This window comes from Coregonus clupeaformis, chromosome 18 (genome assembly GCF_020615455.1).
Source record: "Coregonus clupeaformis isolate EN_2021a chromosome 18, ASM2061545v1, whole genome shotgun sequence".
Classification (NCBI taxonomy): Eukaryota; Metazoa; Chordata; class Actinopteri; order Salmoniformes; family Salmonidae; genus Coregonus; species Coregonus clupeaformis.
In genome coordinates this window covers 37,545,958-37,566,385 of record NC_059209.1, presented here as the reverse complement: position 1 = coordinate 37,566,385, position 20,428 = coordinate 37,545,958, and the positions used below count along the sequence as shown (strand labels likewise).

Here is a 20,428-nt window from a genome sequence, read left to right as displayed (position 1 = left end):
GAGTTACTGTATCAACCAATCCCTCCATAAAATGAATGACAGCATCAGGTCTCCTGTTTATTCAATAGACGGTACTGTAGTGGCCATCAGGTCTCCTGTTTATTCAATAGACGGTACTGTAGTGACCATCAGGTCTCCTGTTTATTCAATAGACGGTACTGTAGTGACCATCAGGTCTCCTGTTTATTCAATAGACGGTACTGTAGTGACCATCAGGTCTCCTGTTTATTCAATAGACGGTACTGTAGTGGCCATCAGGTCTCCTGTTTATTCAATAGACGGTACTGTAGTGACCATCAGGTCTCCTGTTTATTCAATAGACGGTACTGTAGTGACCGTCAGGTCTCCTGTTTATTCAATAGACGGTACTGTAGTGACCGTCAGGTCTCCTGTTTATTCAATAGACGGTACTGTAGTGACCGTCAGGTCTCCTGTTTATTCAATAGACGGTACTGTAGTGACCATCAGGTCTCCTGTTTATTCAATAGACGGTACTGTAGTGGCCGTCAGGTCTCCTGTTTATTCAATAGACGGTACTGTAGTGGCCATCAGGTCTCCTGTTTATTCAATAGACAGTACTGTAGTGACCGTCAGGTCTCCTGTTTATTCAATAGACGGTACTGTAGTGACCATCAGGTCTCCTGTTTATTCAATAGACGGTACTGTAGTGGCCATCAGGTCTCCTGTTTATTCAATAGACGGTACTGTAGTGGCCGTCAGGTCTCCTGTTTATTCAATAGACGGTACTGTAGTGACCGTCAGGTCTCCTGTTTATTCAATAGACGGTACTGTAGTGACCGTCAGGTCTCCTGTTTAATCAATAGACAGTACTGTAGTGACCGTCAGGTCTCCTGTTTATTCAATAGACGGTACTGTAGTGACCATCAGGTCTCCTGTTTATTCAATAGACGGTACTGTAGTGACCGTCAGGTCTCCTGTTTATTCAATAGACGGTACTGTAGTGACCGTCAGGTCTCCTGTTTATTCAATAGACGGTACTGTAGTGGCCATCAGGTCTCCTGTTTATTCAATAGACGGTACTGTAGTGACCGTCAGGTCTCCTGTTTATTCAATAGACGGTACTGTAGTGACCGTCAGGTCTCCTGTTTATTCAATAGACGGTACTGTAGTGACCATCAGGTCTCCTGTTTATTCAATAGACGGTACTGTAGTGGCCATCAGGTCTCCTGTTTATTCAATAGACGGTACTGTAGTGGCCGTCAGGTCTCCTGTTTATTCAATAGACGGTACTGTAGTGGCCATCAGGTCTCCTGTTTATTCAATAGACGGTACTGTAGTGACCGTCAGGTCTCCTGTTTATTCAATAGACGGTACTGTAGTGACCGTCAGGTCTCCTGTTTAATCAATAGACAGTACTGTAGTGACCGTCAGGTCTCCTGTTTATTCAATAGACGGTACTGTAGTGACCATCAGGTCTCCTGTTTATTCAATAGACGGTACTGTAGTGACCGTCAGGTCTCCTGTTTATTCAATAGACGGTACTGTAGTGACCGTCAGGTCTCCTGTTTATTCAATAGACGGTACTGTAGTGGCCATCAGGTCTCCTGTTTATTCAATAGACAGTACTGTAGTGACCGTCAGGTCTCCTGTTTATTCAATAGACGGTACTGTAGTGACCGTCAGGTCTCCTGTTTATTCAATAGACGGTACTGTAGTGACCATCAGGTCTCCTGTTTATTCAATAGACGGTACTGTAGTGACCGTCAGGTCTCCTGTTTATTCAATAGACGGTACTGTAGTGACCATCAGGTCTCCTGTTTATTCAATAGACAGTACTGTAGTGACCGTCAGGTCTCCTGTTTATTCAATAGACGGTACTGTAGTGACCATCAGGTCTCCTGTTTAATCAATAGACGGTACTGTAGTGACCGTCAGGTCTCCTGTTTATTCAATAGACGGTACTGTAGTGACCGTCAGGTCTCCTGTTTATTCAATAGACGGTACTGTAGTGACCATCAGGTCTCCTGTTTATTCAATAGACGGTACTGTAGTGACCGTCAGGTCTCCTGTTTATTCAATAGACGGTACTGTAGTGACCATCAGGTCTCCTGTTTATTCAATAGACAGTACTGTAGTGACCGTCAGGTCTCCTGTTTATTCAATAGACGGTACTGTAGTGACCATCAGGTCTCCTGTTTAATCAATAGACGGTACTGTAGTGACCATCAGGTCTCCTGTTTATTCAATAGACGGTACTGTAGTGGCCATCAGGTCTCCTGTTTATTCAATAGACAGTACTGTAGTGACCGTCAGGTCTCCTGTTTATTCAATAGACGGTACTGTAGTGACCATCAGGTCTCCTGTTTATTCAATAGACGGTACTGTAGTGACCATCAGGTCTCCTGTTTATTCAATAGACAGTACTGTAGTGACCGTCAGGTCTCCTGTTTATTCAATAGACAGTACTGTAGTGGCCTGGAATGACGGACGTGGAGTTGAATAGTATGGACTGTTACGACTGTTAAATCACCTGTCTTCATCAGCATAACATGTTGTTTGACTGTGTTTGCATTTAATCTAATGGAACAATAGAATGAACTATTTTCAGGTCTTCTGTTCTGATTTTCCTTCACACATCCTGGCCCACAGAAACTTCTGGTTGAGGTGGGTAAGAAACTAAATCAGTGTCAACCGGAGAAGGAACGTAAAAGCAACAAGATCGTAATTCAGGAAGTGGAGAATGAGCAAGGGGAAGACCAGAGAGGTGAGTGACCGATCACTTCCCTGCTTAGTGAGAGGTGAGTGACTGATCACTTCCCTACTTAGTGAGAGGTGAGTGACTGATCACTTCCCTGCTTAGTGAGAGGTGAGTGACCGATCACTTCCCTGCTTAGTGAGAGGTGAGTGACTGATCACTTCCCTACTTAGTGAGAGGTGAGTGACTGATCACTTCCCTACTTAGTGAGAGATGAGTGACTGATCACTTCCCTGCTTAGTGAGAGGTGAGTGACTGATCACTTCCCTACTTAGTGAGAGGTGAGTGACTGATCACTTCCCTACTTAGTGAGAGGTGAGTGACTGATCACTTCCCTACTTAGTGAGAGGTGAGTGACTGATCACTTCCCTATTTAGTGAGAGGTGAGTGACTGATCACTTCCCTGCTTAGTGAGAGGTGAGTGACTGATCACTCCCTACTTAGTGAGATTGAACCATTATACCTCCCAAGTCAATCAGTACTGAGCTTAAAGTGACTGACCTCCAGCCCAGTCCTGGAGACCACCAGTTGGTTGATATGATATGGTCATTGACCTGGAGTAGCCTACTCTACAGCCCTGTACTGTGGTGTACAGTCAGGTCTCCTGTTTACTCTACAGCCCTGTACTGTGGTGTACAGTCAGGTCTCCTGTTTACTCTACAGGCCTGTACTGTGGTGTACAGTCAGGTCTCCTGTTTACTCTACAGCCCTGTACTGTGGTGTACAGTCAGGTCTCCTGTTTACTCTACAGCCCTGTACTGTGGTGTACAGTCAGGTCTCCTGTTTACTCTACAGCCCTGTACTGTGGTGTACAGTCAGGTCTCCTGTTTACTCTACAGCCCTGTACTGTGGTGTACAGTCAGGTCTCCTGTTTACTCTACAGCCCTGTACTGTGGTGTACAGTCAGGTCTCCTGTTTACTCTACAGCCCTGTACTGTGGTGTACAGTCAGGTCTCCTGTTTACTCTACAGCCCTGTACTGTGGTGTACAGTCAGGTCTCCTGTTTACTCTACAGCCCTGTACTGTGGTGTACAGTCAGGTCTCCTGTTTACTCTACAGCCCTGTACTGTGGTGTACAGTCAGGTCTCCTGTTTACTCTACAGCCCTGTACTGTGGTGTACAGTCAGGTCTCCTGTTTACTCTACAGCCCTGTACTGTGGTGTACAGTCAGGTCTCCTGTTTACTCTACAGCCCTGTACTGTGGTGTACAGTCAGGTCTCCCTGTTTACTCTACAGCCCTGTACTGTGGTGTACAGTCAGGTCTCCTGTTTACTCTACAGCCCTGTACTGTGGTGTACAGTCAGGTCTCCTGTTTACTCTACAGCCCTGTACTGTGGTGTACAGTCAGGTCTCCTGTTTACTCTACAGCCCTGTACTGTGGTGTACAGTCAGGTCTCCTGTTTACTCTACAGCCCTGTACTGTGGTGTACAGTCAGGTCTCCTGTTTACTCTACAGCCCTGTACTGTGGTGTACAGTCAGGTCTCCTGTTTACTCTACAGCCCTGTACTGTGGTGTACAGTCAGGTCTCCTGTTTACTCTACAGCCCTGTACTGTGGTGTACAGTCAGGTCTCCTGTTTACTCTACAGCCCTGTACTGTGGTGTACAGTCAGGTCTCCTGTTTACTCTACAGCCCTGTACTGTGGTGTACAGTCAGGTCTCCTGTTTACTCTACAGCCCTGTACTGTGGTGTACAGTCAGGTCTCCTGTTTACTCTACAGACACCACAACACTACATAAAGAGAGACACCACAACACTACATAAAGAGAGACACCACAACACTACATAAAGGGAGACACCACAACACTACATAAAGATAGACACCACAACACTACATAAAGAGAGACACCACAACACTACATAAAGGGAGACGCCACAACACTACATAAAGAGAGACACCACAACCCTACATAAAGAGAGACACCACAACCCTACATAAAGAGAGACACCACAACCCTACATAAAGAGAGAGAGACACCACAACACTACATAAAGAGAGACACCACAACACTACATAAAGAGAGACACCACAACACTACATAAAGAGAGACGCCACAACACTACATAAAGAGAGACACCACAACACTACATAAAGAGAGACACCACAACACTACATAAAGAGAGAGAGACACCACAACACTACATAAAGAGAGAGAGACACCACAACACTACATAAAGAGAGACGCCACAACACTACATAAAGAGAGACACCACAACACTACATAAAGAGAGACACCACAACACTACATAAAGAGAGAGAGACACCACAACACTACATAAAGAGAGACGCCACAACACTACATAAAGAGAGACACCACAACACTACATAAAGAGAGACACCACAACACTACATAAAGAGAGACACCACAACACTACATAAAGAGAGACACCACAACACTACATAAAGAGAGACACCACAACACTACATAAAGAGAGACACCACAACACTACATAAAGAGAGACACCACAACACTACATAAAGAGAGACACCACAACACTACATAAAGAGAGACGCCACAACACTACATAAAGAGAGACGCCACAACACTCCATAAAGAGAGACGCCACAACACTACATAAAGAGAGAGCGCCACAACACTACATAAAGAGAGACACCACAACACTAGATAAAGAGAGACACCACAACACTAGATAAAGAGAGACACCACAACACTACATAAAGAGAGACACCACAACACTACATAAAGAGAGACGCCACAACACTACATAAAGAGAGACGCCACAACACTAGATAAAGAGAGACGCCACAACACTACATAAAGAGAGACACCACAACACTACATAAAGAGAGACACCACAACACTACATAAAGAGAGACACCACAACACTACATAAAGAGAGACACCACAACACTACATAAAGAGAGACACCACAACACTACATAAAGAGAGACACCACAACACTACATAAAGAGAGACACCACAACACTACATAAAGAGAGACACCACAACACTACATAAAGAGAGACACCACAACACTACATAAAGAGAGACACCACAACACTACATAAAGAGAGACACCACAACACTACATAAAGAGAGACACCACAACACTACATAAAGAGAGACGCCACAACACTACATAAAGAGAGACACCACAACACTACATAAAGAGAGACACCACAACACTACATAAAGAGAGACACCACAACACTACATAAAGAGAGACGCCACAACACTACATAAAGAGAGACACCACAACACTACATAAAGAGAGACACCACAACACTACATAAAGAGAGACACCACAACACTACATAAAGAGAGACACCACAACACTACATAAAGAGAGACCACAACACTACATAAAGAGAGACCTAAGACAACAACACAGCATGGCAGCAACACAACATGGCAGCAACACAAAACATGGTACAAACATTATTGGGCAACAGACAACAGCACAAAGGGCAAGAAGGTGGAGACAACAATACATCACGCGAAGCAGCCACAACTGGCAGTAAGAGTGTCCATGATTGAGTCTTTGAATGAAGAGATGGAGATAAGACTAGAGAGAGTGAAAAATATGTATTAACATGAGAAGGAGAAATAGGTGTTGTAGTTGTTCCTTTTCCCTGTCTGAGAAACAGCCCACCAAGTGTCTGTCTGTCTGGCTGGCTGGCTGGCTGGCTGGCTGGCTGCAGCCTTGACCCCTCCCTCCTCAAACACCAACCACAACCTGCAGGCTTGACCCCTCCCTCCTCAAACACCAACCACAACCTGCAGGCTTGACCCCTCCCTCCTCAAACACCAACCACAACCTGCAGCCTTGACCCCTCCCTCCTCAAACACCAACCCCAACCTGCAGCCTTGACCCCTCCCTCCTCAAACACCAACCACAACCTGCAGGCTTGACCCCTCCCTCCTCAAACACCAACCCCAACCTGCAGCCTTGACCCCTCCCTCCTCAAACACCAACCACAACCTGCAGCCTTGACCCCTCCCTCCTCAAACACCAACCCCAACCTGCAGCCTTGACCCCTCCCTCCTCAAACACCAACCCCAACCTGCAGCCTTGACCCCTCCCTCCTCAAACACCAACCCCAACCTGCAGGCTTGACCCCTCCCTCCTCAAACACCAACCACAACCTGCAGCCTTGACTCCTCCCTCCTCAAACACCAACCCCAACCTGCAGGCTGTAGGTGTATGCAGGGCTTGATCCCCTCCGTCCTCAGTCTCATGCTAGGTACTGTACTGTAGGTGTATGCAGGGCTTGATCCCTTCCCGTCCTCAGTCTCATGCTAGGTACTGTACTGTAGGTGTATGCAGGGCTTGATCCCCTCCGTCCTCAGTCTCATGCTAGGTACTGTACTGTAGGTGTATGCAGGGCTTGATCCCCTCCGTCCTCAGTCTCATGCTAGGTACTGTACTGTAGGTGTATGCAGGGCTTGATCCCTTCCCGTCCTCAGTCTCATGCTAGGTACTGTACTGTAGGTGTATGCAGGGCTTGATCCCCTCCCGTCCTCAGTCTCATGCTAGGTACTGTACTGTAGGTGTATGCAGGGCTTGATCCCTTCCCGTCCTCAGTCTCATGCTAGGTACTGTACTGTAGGTGTATGCAGGGCTTGATCCCTCCCCGTCCTCAGTCTCATGCTAGGTACTGTACTGTAGGTGTATGCAGGGCTTGATCCCTTCCCCGTCCTCAGTCTCATGCTAGGTACTGTACTGTAGGTGTATGCAGGGCTTGATCCCCTCCGTCCTCAGTCTCATGCTAGGTACTGTACTGTAGGTGTATGCAGGGCTTGATCCCTTCCCGTCCTCAGTCTCATGCTAGGTACTGTACTGTAGGTGTATGCAGGGCTTGATCCCCTCCGTCCTCAGTCTCATGCTAGGTACTGTACTGTAGGTGTATGCAGGGCTTGATCCCTTCCCGTCCTCAGTCTCATGCTAGGTACTGTACTGTAGGTGTATGCAGGGCTTGATCCCCTCCGTCCTCAGTCTCATGCTAGGTACTGTACTGTAGGTGTATGCAGGGCTTGATCCCTTCCCGTCCTCAGTCTCATGCTAGGTACTGTACTGTAGGTGTATGCAGGGCTTGATCCCCTCCGTCCTCAGTCTCATGCTAGGTACTGTACTGTAGGTGTATGCAGGGCTTGATCCCTTCCCGTCCTCAGTCTCATGCTAGGTACTGTACTGTAGGTGTATGCAGGGCTTGATCCCCTCCCGTCCTCAGTCTCATGCTAGGTACTGTACTGTAGGTGTATGCAGGGCTTGATCCCCTCCGTCCTCAGTCTCATGCTAGGTACTGTACTGTAGGTGTATGCAGGGCTTGATCCCCTCCCGTCCTCAGTCTCATGCTAGGTACTGTACTGTAGGTGTATGCAGGGCTTGATCCCCTCCGTCCTCAGTCTCATGCTAGGTACTGTACTGTAGGTGTATGCAGGGCTTGATCCCCTCCGTCCTCAGTCTCATGCTAGGTACTGTACTGTAGGTGTATGCAGGGCTTGATCCCCTCCGTCCTCAGTCTCATGCTAGGTACTGTACTGTAGGTGTATGCAGGGCTTGATCCCCTCCGTCCTCAGTCTCATGCTAGGTACTGTACTGTAGGTGTATGCAGGGCTTGATCCCCTCCGTCCTCAGTCTCATGCTAGGTACTGTACTGTAGGTGTATGCAGGGCTTGATCCCCTCCGTCCTCAGTCTCATGCTAGGTACTGTACTGTAGGTGTATGCAGGGCTTGATCCCCTCCGTCCTCAGTCTCATGCTAGGTACTGTACTGTAGGTGTATGCAGGGCTTGATCCCTTCCCGTCCTCAGTCTCATGCTAGGTACTGTACTGTAGGTGTATGCAGGGCTTGATCCCCTCCGTCCTCAGTCTTACTCTATTTCTACCTGCTGGTCCTTGGAGCTGCAGCCGTTCTCCCTCAAGCCCCTCCTACGCAGAGCCATGGCTTGTGAGACTATGGAGCGTTACCGACAGGCCTATGTGGATTACAAAACCGTGCTACAGATAGATATCAGGGTGCAGGCTGCACACGACAGTGTCAACAGGTAAACTACTCCACCCTCAGACAGTGTCAACAGGTAAACTACTCCACCCTCATTAGACAGTGTCAACAGGTAAACTACTCCACCCTCATTAGACAGTGTCAACAGGTAAACTACTCCACCCTCATTAGACAGTGTCAACAGGTAAACTACTCCACCCTCATTAGACAGTGTCAACAGGTAAACTACTCCACCCTCATTAGACAGTGTCAACAGGTAAACTACTCCACCCTCATTAGACAGTGTCAACAGGTAAACTACTCCACCCTCATTAGACAGTGTCAACAGGTAAACTACTCCACCCTCATTAGACAGTGTCAACAGGTAAACTACTCCACCCTCATTAGACAGTGTCAACAGGTAAACTACTCCACCCTCATTAGACAGTGTCAACAGGTAAACTACTCCACCCTCATTAGACAGTGTCAACAGGTAAACTACTCCACCCTCATTAGACAGTGTCAACAGGTAAACTACTCCACCCTCATTAGACAGTGTCAACAGGTAAACTACTCCACCCTCATTAGACAGTGTCAACAGGTAAACTACTCCACCCTCATTAGACAGTGTCAACAGGTAAACTACTCCACCCTCATTAGACAGTGTCAACAGGTAAACTACTCCACCCTCATTAGACAGTGTCAACAGGTAAAACTACTCCACCCTCATTAGACAGTGTCAACAGGTAAACTACTCCACCCTCATTAGACAGTGTCAACAGGTAAACTACTCCACCCTCATTAGACAGTGTCAACAGGTAAACTACTCCACCCTCATTAGACAGTGTCAACAGGTAAACTACTCCACCCTCATTAGACAGTGTCAACAGGTAAACTACTCCACCCTCATTAGACAGTGTCAACAGGTAAACTACTCCACCCTCATTAGACAGTGTCAACGGGTAAACTACTCCACCCTCATTAGACAGTGTCAACAGGTAAACTACTCCACCCTCATTAGACAGTGTCAACAGGTAAACTACTCCACCCTCATTAGACAGTGTCAACGGGTAAACTACTCCACCCTCATTAGACAGTGTCAACGGGTAAACTACTCCACCCTCATTAGACAGTGTCAACGGGTAAACTACTCCACCCTCATTAGACAGTGTCAACGGGTAAACTACTCCACCCTCATTAGACAGTGTCAACGGGTAAACTACTCCACCCTCATTAGACAGTGTCAACGGGTAAACTACTCCACCCTCATTAGACAGTGTCAACGGGTAAACTACTCCACCCTCATTAGACAGTGTCAACGGGTAAACTACTCCACCCTCATTAGACAGTGTCAACGGGTAAACTACTCCACCCTCATTAGACAGTGTCAACGGGTAAACTACTCCACCCTCATTAGACAGTGTCAACGGGTAAACTACTCCACCCTCATTAGACAGTGTCAACGGGTAAACTACTCCACCCTCATTAGACAGTGTCAACGGGTAAACTACTCCACCCTCATTAGACAGTGTCAACGGGTAAACTACTCCACCCTCATTAGACAGTGTCAACAGGTAAACTACTCCACCCTCATTAGACAGTGTCAACGGGTAAACTACTCCACCCTCATTAGACAGTGTCAACGGGTAAACTACTCCACCCTCATTAGACAGTGTCAACGGGTAAACTACTCCACCCTCATTAGACAGTGTCAACGGGTAAACTACTCCACCCTCATTAGACAGTGTCAACGGGTAAACTACTCCACCCTCATTAGACAGTGTCAACGGGTAAACTACTCCACCCTCATTAGACAGTGTCAACGGGTAAACTACTCCACCCTCATTAGACAGTGTCAACGGGTAAACTACTCCACCCCTCATTAGACAGTGTCAACGGGTAAACTACTCCACCCTCATTAGACAGTGTCAACGGGTAAACTACTCCACCCTCATTAGACAGTGTCAACAGGGTAAACTACTCCACCCTCATTAGACAGTGTCAACGGGTAAACTACTCCACCCTCATTAGACAGTGTCAACAGGTAAACTACTCCACCCTCATTAGACAGTGTCAACAGGGAAACTACTCCACCCCTCATTAGACAGTGTCAACAGGTAAACTACTCCACCCTCATTAGACAGTGTCAACAGGTAAACTACTCCACCCTCATTAGACAGTGTCAACGGGTAAACTACTCCACCCTCATTAGACAGTGTCAACGGTAAACTACTCCACCCCCATTAGACAGTGTCAACAGGTAAACTACTCCACCCTCATTAGACAGTGTCAACAGGTAAACTACTCCACCCCTCATTAGACAGTGTCAACAGGTAAACTACTCCACCCTCATTAGACAGTGTCAACAGGTAAACTACTCCACCCCTCATTAGACAGTGTCAACGGGTAAACTACTCCACCCTCATTAGACAGTGTCAACAGGTAAACTACTCCACCCTCATTAGACAGTGTCAACGGGTAAACTACTCCACCCTCATTAGACAGTGTCAACAGGTAAACTACTCCACCCTCATTAGACAGTGTCAACAGGTAAACTACTCCACCCTCATTAGACAGTGTCAACAGGTAAACTACTCCACCCTCATTAGACAGTGTCAACAGGTAAACTACTCCACCCTCATTAGACAGTGTCAACAGGTAAACTACTCCACCCTCATTAGACAGTGTCAACAGGTAAACTACTCCACCCTCATTAGACAGTGTCAACAGGTAAACTGCTCCACCCTCATTAGACAGTGTCAACAGGTAAACTACTCCACCCTCATTAGACAGTGTCAACAGGTAAACTACTCCACCCTCATTAGACAGTGTCAACAGGTAAACTACTCCACCCTCATTAGACAGTGTCAACAGGTAAACTGCTCCACCCTCATTAGACAGTGTCAACAGGTAAACTGCTCCACCCTCATTAGACAGTGTCAACAGGTAAACTACTCCACCCTCATTAGACAGTGTCAACAGGTAAACTACTCCACCCTCATTAGACAGTGTCAACAGGTAAACTACTCCACCCTCATTAGACAGTGTCAACAGGTAAACTACTCCACCCCTCATTAGACAGTGTCAACAGGTAAACTACTCCACCCTCATTAGACAGTGTCAACAGGTAAACTGCTCCACCCTCATTAGACAGTGTCAACAGGTAAACTACTCCACCCCTCATTAGACAGTGTCAACAGGTAAACTACTCCACCCTCATTAGACAGTGTCAACAGGTAAACTACTCCACCCTCATTAGACAGTGTCAACAGGTAAACTACTCCACCCTCATTAGACAGTGTCAACAGGTAAACTGCTCCACCCTCATTAGACAGTGTCAACAGGTAAACTACTCCACCCTCATTAGACAGTGTCAACAGGTAAACTACTCCACCCTCATTAGACAGTGTCAACAGGTAAACTACTCCACCCTCATTAGACAGTGTCAACAGGTAAACTACTCCACCCTCATTAGACAGTGTCAACAGGTAAACTACTCCACCCTCATTAGACAGTGTCAACAGGTAAACTACTCCACCCTCATTAGACAGTGTCAACAGGTAAACTACTCCACCCTCATTAGACAGTGTCAACAGGTAAACTACTCCACCCTCATTAGACAGTGTCAACAGGTAAACTACTCCACCCTCATTAGACAGTGTCAACAGGTAAACTACTCCACCCTCATTAGACAGTGTCAACAGGTAAACTACTCCACCCTCATTAGACAGTGTCAACAGGTAAACTACTCCACCCTCATTAGACAGTGTCAACAGGTAAACTACTCCACCCTCATTAGACAGTGTCAACGGGTAAACTACTCCACCCTCATTAGACAGTGTCAACAGGTAAACTACTCCACCCTCATTAGACAGTGTCAACAGGTAAACTACTCCACCCTCATTAGACAGTGTCAACAGGTAAACTACTCCACCCTCATTAGACAGTGTCAACGGGTAAACTACTCCACCCTCATTAGACAGTGTCAACAGGTAAACTACTCCACCCTCATTAGACAGTGTCAACGGGTAAACTACTCCACCCTCATTAGACAGTGTCAACGGGTAAACTACTCCACCCTCATTAGACAGTGTCAACGGGTAAACTACTCCACCCTCATTAGACAGTGTCAACGGGTAAACTACTCCACCCTCATTAGACAGTGTCAACAGGTAAACTACTCCACCCTCATTAGACAGTGTCAACAGGTAAACTACTCCACCCTCATTAGACAGTGTCAACAGGTAAACTACTCCACCCTCATTAGACAGTGTCAACAGGTAAACTACTCCACCCTCATTAGACAGTGTCAACAGGTAAACTACTCCACCCTCATTAGACAGTGTCAACAGGTAAACTACTCCACCCTCATTAGACAGTGTCAACAGGTAAACTACTCCACCCTCATTAGACAGTGTCAACAGGTAAACTACTCCACCCTCATTAGACAGTGTCAACAGGTAAACTACTCCACCCTCATTAGACAGTGTCAACAGGTAAACTACTCCACCCTCATTAGACAGTGTCAACAGGTAAACTACTCCACCCTCATTAGACAGTGTCAACAGGTAAACTACTCCACCCTCATTAGACAGTGTCAACAGGTAAACTACTCCACCCTCATTAGACAGTGTCAACAGGTAAACTACTCCACCCTCATTAGACAGTGTCAACAGGTAAACTGCTCCACCCTCATTAGACAGTGTCAACAGGTAAACTGCTCCACCCTCATTAGACAGTGTCAACAGGTAAACTACTCCACCCTCATTAGACAGTGTCAACAGGTAAACTACTCCACCCTCATTAGACAGTGTCAACAGGTAAACTACTCCACCCTCATTAGACAGTGTCAACAGGTAAACTACTCCACCCTCATTAGACAGTGTCAACAGGTAAACTACTCCACCCTCATTAGACAGTGTCAACAGGTAAACTACTCCACCCTCATTAGACAGTGTCAACAGGTAAACTACTCCACCCTCATTAGACAGTGTCAACAGGTAAACTACTCCACCCTCATTAGACAGTGTCAACAGGTAAACTACTCCACCCTCATTAGACAGTGTCAACAGGTAAACTACTCCACCCTCATTAGACAGTGTCAACAGGTAAACTGCTCCACCCTCATTAGACAGTGTCAACAGGTAAACTACTCCACCCTCATTAGACAGTGTCAACAGGTAAACTACTCCACCCTCATTAGACAGTGTCAACAGGTAAACTACTCCACCCTCATTAGACAGTGTCAACAGGTAAACTACTCCACCCTCATTAGACAGTGTCAACAGGTAAACTACTCCACCCTCATTAGACAGTGTCAACAGGTAAACTACTCCACCCTCATTAGACAGTGTCAACAGGTAAACTACTCCACCCCTCATTAGACAGTGTCAACAGGTAAACTACTCCACCCTCATTAGACAGTGTCAACAGGTAAACTACTCCACCCTCATTAGACAGTGTCAACAGGTAAACTACTCCACCCTCATTAGACAGTGTCAACAGGTAAACTACTCCACCCTCATTAGACAGTGTCAACAGGTAAACTACTCCACCCTCATTAGACAGTGTCAACAGGTAAACTACTCCACCCCTCATTAGACAGTGTCAACAGGTAAACTACTCCACCCTCATTAGACAGTGTCAACAGGTAAACTACTCCACCCTCATTAGACAGTGTCAACGGGTAAACTACTCCACCCTCATTAGACAGTGTCAACAGGTAAACTACTCCACCCTCATTAGACAGTGTCAACAGGTAAACTACTCCACCCCCCATTAGACAGTGTCAACGGGTAAACTACTCCACCCCCATTAGACAGTGTCAACAGGTAAACTACTCCACCCTCATTAGACAGTGTCAACAGGTAAAACTACTCCACCCTCATTAGACAGTGTCAACAGGTAAACTACTCCACCCTCATTAGACAGTGTCAACAGGTAAACTACTCCACCCTCATTAGACAGTGTCAACAGGTAAACTACTCCACCCTCATTAGACAGTGTCAACAGGTAAACTACTCCACCCTCATTAGACAGTGTCAACAGGTAAACTACTCCACCCTCATTAGACAGTGTCAACAGGTAAACTACTCCACCCTCATTAGACAGTGTCAACAGGTAAACTACTCCACCCTCATTAGACAGTGTCAACAGGTAAACTACTCCACCCTCATTAGACAGTGTCAACAGGTAAACTACTCCACCCCCATTAGACAGTGTCAACAGGTAAACTACTCCACCCTCATTAGACAGTGTCAACAGGTAAACTACTCCACCCCTCATTAGACAGTGTCAACAGGTAAACTACTCCACCCCCATTAGACAGTGTCAACAGGTAAACTACTCCACCCTCATTAGACAGTGTCAACAGGTAAACTACTCCACCCCCATTAGACAGTGTCAACAGGTAAACTACTCCACCCCCATTAGACAGTGTCAACAGGTAAACTACTCCACCCTCATTAGACAGTGTCAACAGGTAAACTACTCCACCCTCATTAGACAGTGTCAACGGGTAAACTACTCCACCCCCATTAGACAGTGTCAACAGGTAAACTACTCCACCCTCATTAGACAGTGTCAACAGGTAAACTACTCCACCCTCATTAGACAGTGTCAACGGGTAAACTACTCCACCCTCATTAGACAGTGTCAACGGGTAAACTACTCCACCCCTCATTAGACAGTGTCAACAGGTAAACTACTCCACCCCTCATTAGACAGTGTCAACAGGTAAACTACTCCACCCTCATTAGACAGTGTCAACAGGTAAACTACTCCACCCTCATTAGACAGTGTCAACAGGTAAACTACTCCACCCTCATTAGACAGTGTCAACGGGTAAACTACTCCACCCTCATTAGACAGTGTCAACAGGTAAACTACTCCACCCCTCATTAGACAGTGTCAACGGGTAAACTACTCCACCCTCATTAGACAGTGTCAACAGGTAAACTACTCCACCCTCATTAGACAGTGTCAACAGGTAAACTACTCCACCCTCATTAGACAGTGTCAACAGGTAAACTGCTCCACCCTCATTAGACAGTGTCAACAGGTAAACTACTCCACCCTCATTAGACAGTGTCAACAGGTAAACTACTCCACCCTCATTAGACAGTGTCAACAGGTAAACTACTCCACCCTCATTAGACAGTGTCAACGGGTAAACTACTCCACCCTCATTAGACAGTGTCAACAGGTAAACTACTCCACCCTCATTAGACAGTGTCAACAGGTAAACTACTCCACCCTCATTAGACAGTGTCAACAGGTAAACTACTCCACCCTCATTAGACAGTGTCAACAGGTAAACTACTCCACCCTCATTAGACAGTGTCAACAGGTAAACTACTCCACCCTCATTAGACAGTGTCAACAGGTAAACTACTCCACCCTCATTAGACAGTGTCAACAGGTAAACTGCTCCACCCTCATTAGACAGTGTCAACAGGTAAACTGCTCCACCCTCATTAGACAGTGTCAACAGGTAAACTACTCCACCCTCATTAGACAGTGTCAACAGGTAAACTACTCCACCCTCATTAGACAGTGTCAACAGGTAAACTACTCCACCCTCATTAGACAGTGTCAACAGGTAAACTACTCCACCCCTCATTAGACAGTGTCAACAGGTAAACTGCTCCACCCTCATTAGACAGTGTCAACAGGTAAACTGCTCCACCCTCATTAGACAGTGTCAACAGGTAAACTGCTCCACCCTCATTAGACAGTGTCAACAGGTAAACTGCTCCACCCTCATTAGACAGTGTCAACAGGTAAACTACTCCACCCCTCATTAGACAGTGTCAACAGGTAAACTGCTCCACCCCATTAGACAGTGTCAACAGGAAACTGCTCCACCCCATTAGACAGTGTCAACAGGTAAACTACTCCACCCTCATTAGACAGTGTCAACAGGAAACTACTCCACCCCATTAGACAGTGTCAACAGGTAAACTGCTCCACCCTCATTAGACAGTGTCAACAGGTAAACTACTCCACCCCTCATTAGACAGTGTCAACAGGAAACTACTCCACCCCCATTAGACAGTGTCAACAGGGAAACTACTCCACCCCCATTAGACAGTGTCAACAGGGAAACTACTCCACCCCCATTAGACAGTGTCAACAGGGAAACTACTCCACCCCCATTAGACAGTGTCAACAGGTAAACTACTCCACCCCCATTAGACAGTGTCAACAGGTAAACTACTCCACCCCCATTAGACAGTGTCAACAGGGAAACTACTCCACCCCCATTAGACAGTGTCAACAGGGAAACTACTCCACCCCCATTAGACAGTGTCAACAGGGAAACTACTCCACCCCCATTAGACAGTGTCAACAGGTAAACTACTCCACCCCCATTAGACAGTGTCAACAGGGAAACTACTCCACCCCCATTAGACAGTGTCAACAGGAAACTACTCCACCCCCATTAGACAGTGTCAACAGGGAAACTACTCCACCCCATTAGACAGTGTCAACAGGGAAACTACTCCACCCCCCATTAGACAGTGTCAACAGGTAAACTACTCCACCCCCATTAGACAGTGTCAACAGGGTAAACTACTCCACCCCCATTAGACAGTGTCAACAGGAAACTACTCCACCCCCATTAGACAGTGTCAACAGGGAAACTACTCCACCCCCATTAGACAGTGTCAACAGGTAAACTACTCCACCCCCATTAGACAGTGTCAACAGGAAACTACTCCACCCCATTAGACAGTGTCAACAGGTAAACTACTCCACCCTCATTAGACAGTGTCAACAGGTAAACTACTCCACCCTCATTAGACAGTGTCAACAGGTAAACTACTCCACCCTCATTAGACAGTGTCAACAGGTAAACTACTCCACCCTCATTAGACAGTGTCAACAGGTAAACTACTCCACCCTCATTAGACAGTGTCAACAGGTAAACTACTCCACCCTCATTAGACAGTGTCAACAGGTAAACTACTCCACCCTCATTAGACAGTGTCAACAGGTAAACTACTCCACCCTCATTAGACAGTGTCAACAGGTAAACTACTCCACCCTCATTAGACAGTGTCAACAGGTAAACTACTCCACCCTCATTAGACAGTGTCAACAGGTAAACTACTCCACCCTCATTAGACAGTGTCAACAGGTAAACTACTCCACCCTCATTAGACAGTGTCAACAGGTAAACTACTCCACCCTCATTAGACAGTGTCAACAGGTAAACTACTCCACCCTCATTAGACAGTGTCAACAGGTAAACTACTCCACCCTCATTAGACAGTGTCAACAGGTAAACTACTCCACCCTCATTAGACAGTGTCAACAGGTAAACTACTCCACCCTCATTAGACAGTGTCAACAGGTAAACTACTCCACCCCCATTAGACAGTGTCAACAGGTAAACTACTCCACCCTCATTAGACAGTGTCAACAGGTAAACTACTCCACCCTCATTAGACAGTGTCAACAGGTAAACTACTCCACCCTCATTAGACAGTGTCAACAGGTAAACTACTCCACCCCCATTAGACAGTGTCAACAGGTAAACTACTCCACCCCCATTAGACAGTGTCAACAGGTAAACTACTCCACCCTCATTAGACAGTGTCAACAGGAACTACTCCACCCCCATTAGACAGTGTCAACAGGTAAACTACTCCACCCCCATTAGACAGTGTCAACAGGTAAACTACTCCACCCCATTAGACAGTGTCAACAGGTAAACTACTCCACCCCCATTAGACAGTGTCAACAGGTAAACTACTCCACCCCCATTAGACAGTGTCAACAGGTAAACTACTCCACCCCCATTAGACAGTGTCAACAGGTAAACTACTCCACCCCATTAGACAGTGTCAACAGGTAAACTACTCCACCCCCATTAGACAGTGTCAACAGGTAAACTACTCCACCCCCATTAGACAGTGTCAACAGGTAAACTACTCCACCCCCATTAGACAGTGTCAACAGGTAAACTACTCCACCCCCATTAGACAGTGTCAACAGGTAAACTACTCCACCCCCATTAGACAGTGTCAACAGGTAAACTACTCCACCCCCATTAGACAGTGTCAACAGGTAAACTACTCCACCCCTCATTAGACAGTGTCAACAGGTAAACTACTCCACCCTCATTAGACAGTGTCAACAGGTAAACTACTCCACCCTCATTAGACAGTGTCAACAGGTAAACTACTCCACCCTCATTAGACAGTGTCAACAGGTAAACTACTCCACCCTCATTAGACAGTGTCAACAGGTAAACTACTCCACCCTCATTAGACAGTGTCAACAGGTAAACTACTCCACCCTCATTAGACAGTGTCAACAGGTAAACTACTCCACCCTCATTAGACAGTGTCAACAGGTAAACTACTCCACCCTCATTAGACAGTGTCAACAGGTAAACTACTCCACCCCCATTAGACAGTGTCAACAGGTAAACTACTCCACCCCCATTAGACAGTGTCAACAGGTAAACTACTCCACCCCCATTAGACAGTGTCAACAGGTAAACTACTCCACCCTCATTAGACAGTGTCAACAGGTAAACTACTCCACCCTCATTAGACAGTGTCAACAGGTAAACTACTCCACCCTCATTAGACAGTGTCAACAGGTAAACTACTCCACCCTCATTAGACAGTGTCAACAGGTAAACTACTCCACCCTCATTAGACAGTGTCAACAGGTAAACTACTCCACCCTCATTAGACAGTGTCAACAGGTAAACTACTCCACCCCTCATTAGACAGTGTCAACAGGTAAACTACTCCACCCTCATTAGACAGTGTCAACAGGTAAACTACTCCACCCTCATTAGACAGTGTCAACAGGTAAACTACTCCACCCTCATTAGACAGTGTCAACAGGTAAACTACTCCACCCTCATTAGACAGTGTCAACAGGTAAACTACTCCACCCTCATTAGACAGTGTCAACAGGTAAACTACTCCACCCTCATTAGACAGTGTCAACAGGTAAACTACTCCACCCTCATTAGACAGTGTCAACAGGTAAACTACTCCACCCTCATTAGACAGTGTCAACGGGTAAACTACTCCACCCTCATTAGACAGTGTCAACAGGTAAACTACTCCACCCTCATTAGACAGTGTCAACAGGTAAACTACTCCACCCTCATTAGACAGTGTCAACAGGTAAACTACTCCACCCTCATTAGACAGTGTCAACAGGTAAACTACTCCACCCCCATTAGACAGTGTCAACAGGTAAACTACTCCACCCTCATTAGACAGTGTCAACAGGTAAACTACTCCACCCCCATTAGACAGTGTCAACAGGTAAACTACTCCACCCTCATTAGACAGTGTCAACAGGTAAACTACTCCACCCCCATTAGACAGTGTCAACAGGTAAACTACTCCACCCTCATTAGACAGTGTCAACAGGTAAACTACTCCACCCTCATTAGACAGTGTCAACAGGTAAACTACTCCACCCTCATTAGACAGTGTCAACGGGTAAACTACTCCACCCTCATTAGACAGTGTCAACAGGTAAACTACTCCACCCTCATTAGACAGTGTCAACAGGTAAACTACTCCACCCTCATTAGACAGTGTCAACGGGTAAACTACTCCACCCTCATTAGACAGTGTCAACAGGTAAACTACTCCACCCTCATTAGACAGTGTCAACAGGTAAACTACTCCACCCTCATTAGACAGTGTCAACAGGTAAACTAATCCACCCTCATTAGACAGTGTCAACAGGTAAACTTCTCCACCCTCATTAGACAGTGTCAAC

General features: G+C 46.4%; 1 protein-coding gene across 1 annotated transcript in view; it reads left to right on the top strand.

Annotated features, from left to right (window-relative positions):
- The window catches only part of LOC121555779 (sperm-associated antigen 1-like), a 70,327-nt gene that overhangs the window by 11,091 nt on the left and 38,808 nt on the right, over positions 1-20,428 (top strand). The window contains 1 exon segment of the mRNA XM_045226982.1: positions 8,551-8,726. Coding sequence (XP_045082917.1) covers positions 8,551-8,726 — 176 coding nt within the window.